This window comes from Coffea arabica, chromosome 6e, assembly GCF_036785885.1.
Source record: "Coffea arabica cultivar ET-39 chromosome 6e, Coffea Arabica ET-39 HiFi, whole genome shotgun sequence".
NCBI classification, from domain to species: Eukaryota; Viridiplantae; Streptophyta; class Magnoliopsida; order Gentianales; family Rubiaceae; genus Coffea; species Coffea arabica.
Window position 1 is genome coordinate 3,429,584 of NC_092321.1, and position 14,596 is coordinate 3,444,179.

Below are 14,596 nucleotides of genomic sequence, written 5' to 3' on the forward strand. Positions count from 1 at the left end.
TAATTACTTGCATAGCTGTTGTCTGCTACTAAAAAATATATTAAAAATCGAGATACACATGTCTAACTGACGGGCTGCATTCAAATTCTACAAATGCAGCATGATCCCACGATATCATCCCAGAAAAAATAAAAAAAAAATGTCCATGAGAAAAGTGATGCAGAACCAAAAGAAAAATAGCAGTCGACAGATGTAAAGCAGCCTGCAGCCTACAAGATGATATCATTCTCAAGTATTTCAGGAGAGGAAAATAAAACTCAAAAAAAAAAAAAAAAACTTTTCTTTAGGTTCTTCAGAACTGCTCTCTCTCTCTCTTTGAATCAAAGAGAAAGAGAGAGAGGATAGGGAGTTACGTGCCTAGGTCTCGCAATCCACCTTCCCAATTCCACTCACATCCTTACGCCAAGAATCTTCCCTTCTTCTTCTTTATTCTTAATCACTCCTATCGCTACATGCGACTCCCGTTTCTCCGACAGCCAGGAAATCTTTGGTACAGCCAGCCACCGCACCGCCCCCTATATTCGTTGGATCCGACTACTTTTCTTTTTTAAACCATCCCATTTGGCCATTATTGATTTATGGGCATTCATCTATAAAACACTTTTCCGGTTCTACACATTATCTTTGTATTTGCCGTCCGCCCACTCAACCCCCCCATAAAGAAAAGAAATCGTTCACGTATTTCTCAAATTCATTTCTTAGGCTGTATTACTTCTAATTCGGGAAAATAGCCAATTTCATCCCTAAACTTTTCACTAGTGTTGATTTAGTCCCTAATTTTTATTCCTAATCAATTTGATATGTGAACTTGTTTTGCAGTTCCAATTAAGGACTTCAGTGGCGGCTTCATCATCTAAAACTAATTTGACTCTTAATTGACAAGGTATTTTAGGAACATCGATCACTTATGGGGCTATAATAAATCAAGTAAATTGTGTAAAAAATCACAATATTAAACTTTAAAAAAGAAGTACATGGTGATTTTTTACACGATTTAAAAGTTTTATTTAGTGATTTTTTATAAGATTTACTTGTTTTATTACAGTCTCGTGACAATACCCCTATTTAATTAGTCAATTAGGAGTCAGATCAGTTTTAGGTAGTGGTGCCATCATGAAGATCCTTAATTGGAACTACGAAATAAGTTCAAGTATCAAATTAGTCAGAAATAAAAGTTAGGGACTAAATCGGCACTAACAAAAAATTTAGGGACGAAATTGGCCATTTATCCCTTCTAGTTATTATGAATTTCTTTTTCCATAAGCTCAGGTGTGTGTGTATATATATATATATATAGGTTTCTCCTCTTGTTTTTTTTTTCCCCTTGGAATTTCTTTAGCAGTTTAAAATTGCAACTCTGCCAAGATAAAGTGCGTCATTCTAACCTCACCTCCAGTTGATTTGAACTATGTTGGATGTAAGGGGATTAAAACCATGTTGCAAATAAGATTGTGCATAGCTTAGCAAATTTTGCTAAAACATACAACCTTCTCGAATCTCTCTAGAGCTCTCCCCTGACTTTTGTCAAATAATTAGTGTTGGATGATTTCCAACAATTTTCGTGATTAGTACAACCTTTAATTTTTTTCAAAAACAAAAAAAGCCAAGTAATTTTACGTAGCATGACAAATTAAAGCACTTGTCTGAATTCAGTTGCTTTGATTAGGTGTAGTACGTTAGTGGAACTGTATTGATTGGGTATTAATTGTAATCAAAGAATACTCTGATTTGATGACATACATGCATACATACACTAAGCAGCACGTTCATTTATGTACTGCTGTAGGGGATGGAATTACATTCATGAAAGATGGATATTAGTAATTAGTTGTCCATTGTGTGAAATAAGTCGATCGAACCAAACATTTATTAATTTGCTTCGCTTGTAGATGCTGCAATTAGGGGTGTTTTTCATTTGAAGATCTAATTCGGCGGCGACGTGCGTACTTGCCACTACTCCCTTAAGCCAATTGGTCATACAATAAATAAAGTATGAGACTCGTCTCATTTAATTTTCATTAAAAATCGGGGGGAGGAAAAGGGCTAAGGAAGCTGGGAGTTGGACGTCCAAACTTGGGACTCATAAAAGACTAAAAATAGACAGCGCACCTAATTCCGTACAGACTAAAACGACGATGCAACAACAAAATTTCCTTCAGCAAAATTCTCGATAGATTGTAGTGTTTTAAATTTGTTTCCTTCTGAAGGGTAATATTTAAGAATCAATCATTTATACATGACAGTGAACACACATTCATCTTTGAATGTATGACACATAATTTGAATTTGAATTTGAAAATTAAATTTTGTATATGTGTCGTGCATCCGGCCGTAATAGTGTATACGCTGTCAGTGTGTATAAGATTTACTCAATATTTAAAACTGAAATGTTTCTGGATTATACTGCAGCTGTGCATTTGCCCTGTGTAAAATTTAATTAATACAAATGAATGTATGTAATGTAAACTTTATGGGTTGAACTTTTGCATGCTAATGGTGGCCACAGCACACTGGACACTTACACTTATTGTTTGATCAAAAGCACCAAATTCCAAAAGCTGCTTCATGCATGAACCAAGCCGCACACTGACAAGTACGTAACGTAATTAGCTCATTCCATCATAAAACAAACAAATTTTATCCCTCATGCTCCATCGTGTACAGTCTCCTAAACTGATCACATTTGATTAATCACTCTTTCTCATCATCCCGATCGAGCTTAATTATCAATTCTAGAATAAAGACCGACGGCCTTGGTCGACTTGGACTTGCTAGTCAGTTTAGTTATTAACGTCGAGAAATTCTGTACCCCCGTGGAGTCCTCGAGGGAACGTGTCACTGTTCCTTGCCGTACCTCACCAACCCTAATCATTGGCTAAAAACATATTAATCTCTAGCAATGGTCGACGCTAATATAGCATGAAATTAATAATGGAATGACGAAGCCGGCGTGATTTTTGGGTCATACTCCCTCCCACCGTTTAACAAGTGATGAATGTGCAGCACAAGGGTGAGTGGATCAACTGCACATGGAATGGAATTTGCTCGAATATTGGTTTAGCAGCACACTAATTAAAATTAAAACTCAGCAGCAGCAACAACAACAACAACGCTAATTAATACTCTTAATTATGATCACCAAACTATTTCGCCCTACGTACCCTCCTCATCATCATTAGTGTCCCAGCCATCCTAATTGAATTCCTAATTCATCATAGTATAGAAAGTCAAGAATTAAATCCTTTTGATTCGGTCTTCCCGGCCCCTCTATATGTAACTACTACTGATCACAGGTTTTAGTGGGCCGGGGAGAAGAAAAAAACAAGAAGAAGATGGTGGTGAGTTAAGTAGCTGTAGCAGCTCCGCGAGCTTGTGAAATAGTAGTATAATATATGTATATTATATACATAGATATAAATATAAAAAACGTAGAGAAAAAAGAAGGAAAGGAATGAAGAAAGGAAGTGGGGAGGCTGAACCGCAAATTCTGTGGTGCCAGGCTTGCACTCTAATCCTCCACAAGGAATCGTTGGGAAAAAGTAATGGGTTTGCTTCAAAGCCAACCGAATCTCACTCGTTTCCTGACCTCTTCATGCTTCTTACGTTCCCATCCACCCCATCCCATCGCTTTAAATTAGGGGCTTCGCTATTCACGACTGTGGTTTTTCCGGTGGAAACCTAATCAACATTAACTTATCTCCAACCCCTCCCTCTCCAAAATCATTTTCCTTTGATCGAAATCCCAAGTACTGTGGAGTCTAGAAGAAGAAACAGAGGAATGATTTATTAGTTTAGCAGTAAACCCCAACAATCATTCAATTTCAGGGTTGGTTACTATTCACGGGGACGGCTTTTTCACACTACCAAAAAACAACCCTTTCACCAATATTCACTGCAACCAACTACTGCTACTTCCTCTCCAGACTCCCCACTTTCTTTTCCCCTTCGTCTCTATATTATATAACCTCCCCTCCGTTACACACTTTCCTCCTTCACACACCTTAACTTTCCTCAGGAACCCTTTCTTTCTCTGCTTGTGATTTTGGTTGAATTTCTAGTACTCGATCCTACTACAATACTATTATATATGGAAGTTCATCAAGAAGAAATTATCTTGGGGTCGAAGCATATGATCTTCAAAGGAAAGCGAACCAAGCGACAAAGAACCGTGCCTCAACCACCCTTCCTCTTAACCATGGCCACGACAACAAGCTCGTCCTGTAGCACTGGTACTCCTGGCGGTGACTCGTTTACCGCTTTCAATCGCGTCACCACCTCGCCTTCAAATTCTGGTGAATTGACACAGACCTCCGTAGTAGGTGTAGATCAAGAAGAAGACATGGCCAATTGCTTAATTCTTCTAGCCCAAGGCCGTGCCCGGAAATCAACGCAACCCACTACTCATCCTCCCATGCCTAGTACTAGCACTGCAAAGTCATCTTCCGCGGTCCATGATGTCTACCAGTGCAAGACATGCAACCGTAGTTTCCCTTCTTTTCAAGCGCTTGGCGGCCACAGGGCAAGTCACAAGAAGCCCAAGCCAACTGATCTCGAAGACAAATCCCCTCCTCCTTTGTCCTTAGGAGCACATCAAGAATCTACTGTTGGATTGATCAGGGATGAAGATACGACCTTGTCGCTTCAGATTCCAAGCGGCCGAAAAGGCCCCATCATTTCCGGTGATGTCAATAAGTCTAGGGTTCACGAGTGTTCGATATGTGGTGCTGAGTTCAGCTCTGGCCAAGCCTTAGGGGGTCACATGAGGCGACACAGACCCCTGCCGACGCTAACTGGCACCAGCAGTAACGACGAGGAGGGTTCTCGAGAATTTGCAGTCAAGAAGCCAAGAGCCCTCCTGTCTTTAGACCTGAATCTTCCGGCTGCCCCAGACCAACCTGAAGATGATTACAGCACAGAATCCAAATACCCCTTTGCATCCGCTAAGCAACAAGTTATTGTCTTCTCCGCATCTCCTCATCCCTTGGTCGATTGCCATTACTAATCAAATCAAACCCTCTGTTCAGCTATTCTTTTGTTAACTGATCTGATCAACGTTAATTAGGAAATTAATTTGTCAAATATCGACATTAATTTGTCTCTTCATTTGTTAATTATACATCCACAATATCGTAATAGAAATTTATCATTCTTTAGAATTCTTTTATACTTCAATTTCATTCTGAAAACTTGCGCGCGCTCTGAATCAGATCATCTTCTTTCAATTCTTTGAGTAAGCTTTTACTTTGCCCCTAAAAAGGTAACAACATTAGGTACATCTATAAGAGGTTTTCTTTCTTAAATTATTTTTTCTGCTCAAAATTTTTTTTTTTTTTTGAGTGGCATGTCAAAATTCAATTTAGTTAGTGAAAACATTAGTTAGCTGACCATGATCATGATGAGTAAGAGCGGTGTTTGTTATCTTAGGAACGTAGAGAGGGTAGAAACCTGAAAGGTGAGGAGTGGGAGATGGATCTTGACTACACACACTGATACAACACAAGCTGGTTGATTAGCCACGACTACCTATGCTGATGAGCTACATCACAACCAAAAGTGGTGGGATTAGGTTTCTGTTGTTTGATTCACAAGAAAGCCACCACTATCTTATATATGTCTGTTTCATTAAATTGACAAAGGAGATTAAATGGTCACGGCGCAACTATAGCCAGTGGCATACATAAAACTGCCCTTCTTTGATGGATAACCCACCCGTCTGTGCCACTTTCTTTTGCGCTCTCAAGCAACATGTGTCTTAATGCGGAATTAATTGAGGTTTTGGACAAATGTACAGAAGAGTACCCTTTCACGTATCAAAGAGGTATGCGTCATTAAGCTGCTTACCATCAAATGCTGCTAACATCCCAAAGAAATAAGAAATTTCTCAAGTATCTGATTCCATGCTTACATTAAAATTTTTTTTTTTTATTTTTGGTGAAAATCATAAATTATAGTAATACTAGTATTTATAGATTGCTTCACACAAAAGCGTGGTTGCACACAAAATTTTATGCTTATACTCGCCTCCAATACAAGTTATGTCGTCAATGGTTTCCTCTACGTATTTATGTGTTTTAATTGCCTTCAAATAGGAACATCTCGTTTGCTGCATACCTGTCATCATCACACCCCATTACTCTTCCAGATACCTTGAGGTATGTATTGGCAAGTGACAGCAACAGTACTGGCACCTTCAGAAAAGCTGATTTATTAGATGCTCTTTGGTGGGTTTTTTTTTTTTTTGGGGTGGAGGGGGGGGGGGGTGGGGAGGGAATGATGTTGTAAACTTCTTTCAGTTGCTTTCCCTAGTCAAGGCACTTAAGAGATTTGTCATTTGGCGGCAGTATGAAGACGTCTCCTATTATCTAGACAAGAATAGTGCGATTAACCACAAGAATCAAAAGAAAAGGATGATAATTGTGCGATTAACCACAAGTAATGCCGAACAGTTTGAAGCACAAGTGAAGTTATTTGGAGATGTGATGGTCGGGGAACTGTTTTGGAGTTTAATTCTTTGGAACAATGTGGATGGACGACCGTGCAATGTTGTTCCCTCATTTACCATTACGATTGATCCCACGGTTACATCTTGTAACCCTCTCCAAAGGACAAAGAAAGACGTACAGAGACTATCCTCTAACCATCCAAACATTTCACAATATCTATCTATATATGTTCTTGGACCTTTAATCATAATCTTTTTCAAGAGCATAATCGCAGATACATTGAAATGAGAAAAAGAATCTTGTTTATAACTGGCGGTGGGCAATGTACGGTGAAGATATATAGGTATACGACAACTTGAATGAGCGTAACCCATGATCTTTTCTTTGTAAATTAATTTAGTTAGCCTTGACTAACTAATACTCCATAATCTGGGAGAGAAATTTCTAAAATTATGATGAATTTTAAAAAATTTCTACAAAGGGGGCATTTTGAGTATACAATTCCGTCCAAGGGGTCTTCGCATTCAACAAATGCGAGCTCAGGAGTTCGCATTTGCTGAATGCGAAGTCCCCTTGAATTTTCGACCCACAGAATCCAAAAAAAAAAAAGAAAAAAGAAAACCAGACCTCGCATTTCAAAAATGCGAGGTCACTTACCTCGCATCTGTTAAATGCTACCTGGACAATCGCATCTGTTCAGCATCTTCTTCCGTCACTGGACAATAGCATCAGAAAGCTTAACTTATTCACTGAAAGCTGGCTGTAGCTTCAACATTTTCCGGTCTCCATTTTGCAGCTTGCTGGGGCTTCAACTTTCTGGCGAGAGCTTCCAAAATGACCAGAGTTGGACTCCCTCCCTCCAACGGCTGCACTCTTGATGAATGCTGCTACTTCCGAGGATTTCAATGACGGATTTGGGATGCAATTTCCCTTCAATTTGTATTTCCCAATTTTGTTGTTTCTTTGGGTTTTTTGGTTAAATGAGTCAAAGAGAGGACTGAGGTTGAAGGAGCTGGGTTTTCATGTTTCACCGACAGACAAAGGACCTCGCATTTGAGAAATGCGAGGTCTATTTAAAAAAAAAAATGCTACCTGGCTTTTTGTTAGCTCGCATTCAGCAAATGCGAACCACCACATTTTAGAAATCACCCCATAAATAGCCTCTGTTGTAGAAAAACTTTTTTTTTTCATAATAATTTAAGAATTTCCTCTAATCTGGGATTAGTTTCTGGAGAAAATTCTTAAATTGTGATGAAAAAAAAAAGTTATTCTACAAAGAGGGTAATTTTTGAAGTTGGTTCTAGACTTGTGATCTTCGCATTTGTGAAATGCGAGTTCAGGTACCTCGCATTTCACAAATGCGAGGTAAGTATTTCCAGAAAAAAAGAAAAACAAGATCGCATTTTCCAAATGCGAGCTTGCAAGCTCGCATTTGGAGAATGCGAGATTGTGTACCTCGCATTTCTTAAATGCGAGGTACTCAATCTGAAAACAATCAAAATTCCCCTCCAAATGCATAGCGGTTGTAGAGCTGCTGGTAGTCGAGGATGAGGCTGGAGTGATTACTTCATCTGTCATGGTATCGTAGGAGGGAGGAAGAGCTCGAAAATTGAGTTAACACTTGGTGCTTTTAGCATCTTCAGACCAATTTTTTTTTTCCCAAAAAACAAAATCTTTTAAAAGAAAAAAAAATTTAAGTGGATTTGGATTATTTGATACAGTGTAATATTTGTCTGGAAATAGGCAATTAAGTGGATTACATCAGAATTCCGATTATGTGTTATGTGCATGAATAACATTTTATGATTACATCAGGAGGAGGGTGGTGTGATAATGATGAATGCGGCATAAAATTAATGAATAACATTTTATTGACTCATGAAAATCTTGTAAAAGCTGCAAGATAAATGAAAATTATTAAAATCAATCCGTTTACAATTTTTTGAAAAAAAATAAGCGATGGAAAACTTGTGCAAATGTTTTAAGAATTTTTAAATTCTTTTTTCTCCGCAATACAATTTTCAATTTTTTGGTATTATACCATCTTTTATTTTTTAATTTTTTAAATCATTTAAGGGGAGCTATGTGAGATTTCTAAAAATTTAGGAGTGTTGGGTGAAATTAGGATAAATCTCAAAGGAAGTTTCTGGAATTAACCCTTAAATAAATATAAAAGTTTGAAAGCTATAGGAAAAGTCGTTCATTGAAGGGTTTCCAGGACTGGAAAATGCACCCACATTTTACTAATACTAAATTAGTTGAAAATGCTGGTCCAGTTAAGTTAGTTGATCATTGCTTTGTATTCCGATTTGTCTAAGTGACCTCGCATTTATTAGATGCGAGGTAACGGACCTCGCATTTGTTATGGTTTTCTTTTTGTTTTTTTTTTTGGATTTTGTTGATCGAAAATTCAAGGAGACTTCGCATTCAGCAAATGCGAGCTCCATGAGCTCGCATTTGCTGAATGCGAAGATCCCTTGGACAGAATCCCATATTCAAAATGCCCCCTTTGTAGAATTTTTTTAAAATTCATCATAATTTTAGAAATTTCTCTAGTTTCTGTATGAATAGGAATACCAAAACTGATGGAATTAACTGAGGTTTTATATATGACTTTATGTACGTAGTTCGACATCCAATGGTACCTCAGCTGGAGGGAAAACTTCTTTCAAGAGAAATCTTGTGAACCGAAGAAGGACGTATGTTCTTAGGGAAAGAGTTCGTACTACTATCCTTTCTAGGTCAGCGAAGATCAAACCTATTTCGTTTCAACTGTCCAACCTTTTCGTTTTCTACAGCTGGTGTGATCAAAACACAGATAAAGGGGTGGCGGCCTTGAATAAGACAAGCAAGAACCTTTTGGCAGAATCCACGGATAGATGGCGGGGATTGGGAAGAGAAAGCGGTCCATTGGCACTGCATGTAGGCATGTTTCAATGTTGATTGCCGACTCGCTGTTGCAACTTGTACCCAAATAATTCCCCCCAGAAACACAGTCCATGATTTGTGGCTCCAGATATTGTTTTCTTTTCTTCGATTTAATACTATTTGTTTGAGAAATTCATGGTTTACTGTTCACGCTGTCCCTGCATGTTTATGGACACAGGCATTCCAATGCTACATTACGAGTTTACGACTAAGCGATGATAAATTTATTGTAGTTAACTTCGATTCTGGAAATTATTTTGGTTGCTATATGAAATACAACCTAATTATCTCACATTATCTTCTTCAATCTTTAATTAACTTCATTGATTCTCACCCTAAACTGATGAATAACTCTAAGCTATACCTTTTTTGGCCTAAGTGCATTCATAACTGAAGGGCAAAAATAGTGTCAATTTCAGTTTTTGGCCAATTAAATTGGCCCGTTCAAACCGGCCTACTAATGAATGGAATTAGATATGACATGAACTTTAAATGGGTTCATATGGATGCCTCAATTAAATACAATTAATTAGTGACTGATGGGTTGACTCGCATTACTCATTTATATCCATTTAAAATTGCACATTCAAACACTTGATAGGTGTGAAGTAGATAAATTTGAATGTGTAGAGAAGCAAATCCACCAGAGCCACGTGTCAGTTCGGACATGGTGACCTGTCAGTTCGGCCAGACCAGTTCGGACAGGAGGGATGCCAACTTGTGCATGGCCGCTGCCTCCCAGCTGGATGGGCCTGGTGGGCCGCGGCCTCCGAACCTTTCGGAGCTAGCCGATGGAGCCCTAGAAGGACTCCCTCTCCAGTCGGACTCCTAATCCTATAAGGAAACTGCTACCCACAAGCCTATAAATATAGCACCACAAGACAACACAAGGTACGCCATCTACAGTACTCTATACTGTTACCCTACTCATAAGTTCTACTGACTTAACCGTCGGAGTTGCTTCGGGGAACTAGCCCCGCCGTTTGTCCCTTTGCAGGTCGGTTCGCTCACCTCACCTGCGCATCAGCTTGCTCCCTTTCAGCTCGCAGCAGCTCAGCTCGGATCGGATCGCATTCCAGGACTGAGCTCGGTTCGCTCGCTTTCCTCCCATCAGCTCATCCCTAACCAGCTCGCTCAGCTCGGATCGCATTTTTTGCAGTCGCATCAGAATGCCTTACCAACCCAATAGCAACAAAAATTCAGTAATAAGTGGAATATTCAGCGGGATATAATTGGATAATTAGATATATCCATACCCATTTAAAGCATATATCCATTTATAACCCGCACATTTTGACTCACTTATTAAATAAATATAAATAAATTGACTCGATATACCTAATATCTTAGTTATCATCCATCCAAATCACTTATTTTGACATTTCTAAAATTCTAAAGACATGCCTTGTTTTCGATACGGAGTAGTGTGTATTTGTTTTGCTAAAAACTGAACCAATGGGTAGCTAATATTTAATGCAGCGTTGCTTTTTATTGGGTCCTAGTTGGCCCATCTGGATTGAAACAGAGTAGACTAGAAAGGTTTCTAGATCTGATTTGTCCAATTAAAGTATACCCAATGCCGAAAGCTGAGGGAGCTGTTGGCCCAAATGCATATCTACCTATTATTTGGATCTTGGGCCAAAAATTTATTTGCAAGCAATTACAGTACTTAAAACAAAAAGTTTCAAGGATTTCAGTTGTTTCGAGTGTTTGCGCAACAGACGGACGGCTAGAGAGAGAGAGAGAGAGAGAGAGAGATGGCGGTAGCAGGAAGGCGGAACGGCATGGAGGATGAAGAAGAAGGAGAAGAGGGAATACTTTTTGACGAACAGCTCGAGTTCCTGGGAGACGTCTCCGACTCCGACACCCCGCCTCACCTCCGTGACCTAGCCACGGCGGCGGAGCGTGGCAACGTCGAGGACCTCCGCTTGGCCCTAGGTTAATTACCTCATATGTCCACTTTTCTTGTGTAATTACTTTAGAGGAGGGCAAAACAGAGTTGCTCGTTAATTTATTGTTTAGATACGTCATGGGCTTATTTTTTACTGTGTGTCTGTCTCCTCTTTCATGGCTAATACAGATAATTTCATTGGAAGTATTGATGAACCTGTGGAGGATGGGGATACTGCCCTTCATCTTACCTGTTTGTATGGCCATTTACCTTGTGTCCAGGTTCGTTTATAGTCATTTTCTTTGGTAGAATTTCTCTACTTTACCTTGGAATATGTTTGATAATAATTTTATTACCTTCTGTCATGGTTCCTTGAAGCTCGTGCTCAATTGAGCCTTGAAACCGCAGCTTTGCCCCACCTCAGTTAGATAATAGCTATACTCCCACTTGACTTGGCTGAACTCAACTGCAAAGCCAATACAATCTTAAGACTTAAGCCAAAGTCAGGCCATATTAGACCTTTACACAATCCTCGTAAAGATTACGTTTATTTTTTGCGTACAAATCAAATAGATACCAAAGTTGAAATATTTGTTAGTGGAACTAGTGATGAACACTAGAATAATGATGCTCTACTCAAGCATGTAGTGTGCTGAGTAGTGTATCCTGGAGCTTGAGGTTGACTTGAAATTCCTTGAAATTCAAAAGAATTCCGTTTAATTTAGCCTGAGTGGTTTATTTTAAGTAGTTCACACAGGGGCTTCACTTGTTTGCACCCTGAGAGGTTTCTCGATCAACAAGTATTATTAATGCTATTGGGGGATCAAAATCTAAGAACTGTTTACTATCTGATCATTTCACAGCTCTTGTTGGAGAGAGGAGCTAACTTGGAGGTGAAGGACGAAGATGGAGCACTTCCCCTTCATGATGCTTGTGCAGGAGGTAGTCCAGGACTTTCATGGTACTTACGTTCAGTTTTTATTGCAAATTTTACTGATTTTGCTTAGGGAAGATGACTGTATGCAGGATATACAGATATAGTCCAGCTTCTACTCAACAGTGGTAATAGTCCGGAATGTGTTAAGAGAATGCTGGAATCTGTTGACCTGGATGGTGATACGGTGAGAAGTGATTGTAGGTTCTTCTAAGTTTTTCTGCTTTTGGGTTAGCTTGTAGCATTTTTAATTGAGGGAAGTACTAGCTATAATTTGTACAATCTAAACAATCCTTATTTTGCTAATGACTTCTCTTGCTACTCATCTCTAGCCCCTTCATCATGCTGCCAGAGGTGAGCACATGGAGGCTATTAGGTTGTTGCTGGCCTCTGGGGCGTCTCCTAATAGGGAAAATGTCTATGGAAAGGTAAAGCTTATTTTCAATTACTTATTTTGGTGTTATTGCTCATACTTCGGCCAATACTAATGCATATTTTGGCAGACTCCACGTGAACTTGCTGACCCCGACACGGAAGCTAGGAGAATTTTGGAAGAGGCTGCCAGTGCCATGGCTGGCCATTAGGATTTTCAGTCATGATTTTGCTTATGCTTTGGTCACTGCTTTAGTAGTAAATTAGGATATATAGGTTGATATCCTGACCTGTCGGGAAATTGTGAAATGCTCGTGGTTTGTAATCGAGATATATTCTGTATCCACGCTTGAGGGGATGATTCTGTAGGTTAGCATTATTGTTACAGAGTTTATCTTCTTGAAATTGACTTAATATCAAGAGAAGAATTCATCCCCCTCGTTCCTGCTGAGTATGTTGTTGATATGTTCAATATGTAATTAACTTGTCATGCCCTGCTTCGTGGCAAATGCTGAGACCCTCTGTGCTTCCTCCAGTCAAAGTTTGAATGTCATTGTACCTGGTTGGTTAAGCCAATTAATATATGATCCAAGCTAACGATTAGACTCAATTAAAAGATTTGTTAGGGACTAAAGTATATATTGGCATGTCTCAGCACTCTTAGGTGTCACAAGGGGAACTGATGCCGGTCTATTAGCATATGGTGCATTCATGGGATATGTTCCAATGATTTGCGGATCTTCTGCATCATTTCCTGTGTCTAGCGGGGCGTTGCTGCTGATTTTACTTGATAATACTTTAGCCTCGACATTCTGCAGCTCTTTTTGACTTGCTGCCTTCATCTCAGATGTCTGAAAGGGCATGTACTTTGTTGGGTGAGAAGTAGGGATGTAATCGAGTCGAATCAAGTGTTGAGTATCGTTATACTTGAATTCGAACGAGCAGCAGAAATGGAATTCGAATTCGAACTCGAAGAATGGTTCAAAAACTCGAGATCGATTCGATTATGTTTAATTTTCTTGTTAGTATAATCGAACTCGAGTATTTGACTCAACTAAGAGGGTAATTCTAGTAATTTATATAACTCTCAAGTCTAAAAGACTAAAATTGTAATAACTAAATATATAATTTTTAATTAATTACTTTGTGCTCAATAAGTCTCTATCAGCCATAGTGAAAAATCAGTATTTGAATTCAACTTGAATAATTATCGAATTACTCGTGCTCGACTCGCACTCGATTTTGACCAAGCTACTTGCGAGGAGCGCCGTTCGATTACATCCCTAGAACTGAGGAGATATTCTGCGTAATTTCTTCTCATGGTCCTTGACAGTTGATAAGAATAACATGGAGTACGATGCTTGATAGGACAGTAGTGGTCCTAAAATACTGTCCTAAAATTGTGACCAATTGCCTGTTTGATACTCCAACATGGCCATGAAACAGTTACAGCACACTAGCACAGGCGAATACTCGTGTCCTGTTGAAACTTGTCTATTCATAATCATGTATGAGATGCCAAATGCAAAGACATCTTATAAGAGTTAAACACCGCAGACTCGGATGCCTATAGAATGTTACTATATAAACGGTCAGTTATCGTCTCCTCTTAATTCTTCAACGGCCATTCACCTCTATTTAGCCTAGTCACAGTTTTTATGCATATAGCTGCATTCATTGTAAATGTCACCGACAAAATATTTTCAAATTGATTGGAAGGATATATTTTGTTTCCGTCCTTCAATTTAGCCATTGAACATACGATCCTGGCCAAATGCCTCTATATCCTAGTCAAGGAAGTATTTATCCTTGGTTTTCCTAATAAGTGCTCACTTAGCACTTGTTAACACGCATAAAATTTATCTAATCTATCATATATATATACACATGCTAACAATTATCATTAACATTTGCATTTATATTCTTTTTCTATTTAATCTTACCAATACTCTTTTATATTTATTTACCTTTTTTAACTAATTTTATATTTTTAAAAATATGACATCAAAAATATATTTTAACGAGCAT

General features: G+C 38.7%; 2 protein-coding genes across 2 annotated transcripts; both read left to right on the forward strand.

Annotated features, from left to right (window-relative positions):
- The first annotated feature begins 3,457 nt into the window (after positions 1-3,457).
- On the forward strand, positions 3,458-5,111 carry LOC140009325 (zinc finger protein ZAT5-like). Its single transcript, XM_072054499.1, has one exon. The coding sequence runs from the start codon at positions 4,088-4,090 to the stop codon at positions 5,000-5,002; it is 915 nt and encodes a 304-aa protein (XP_071910600.1). The 5' UTR covers positions 3,458-4,087; the 3' UTR covers positions 5,003-5,111.
- A 5,949-nt stretch (positions 5,112-11,060) lies between these two features.
- On the forward strand, positions 11,061-13,077 carry LOC140009326 (uncharacterized). The gene is made up of 6 exons (XM_072054500.1): positions 11,061-11,309; positions 11,452-11,543; positions 12,126-12,204; positions 12,289-12,383; positions 12,529-12,624; positions 12,700-13,077. The coding sequence occupies exons 1-6, from the start codon at positions 11,129-11,131 to the stop codon at positions 12,778-12,780; spliced, it is 624 nt and encodes a 207-aa protein (XP_071910601.1). The 5' UTR covers positions 11,061-11,128; the 3' UTR covers positions 12,781-13,077.
- Positions 13,078-14,596: the final 1,519 nt, after the last annotated feature.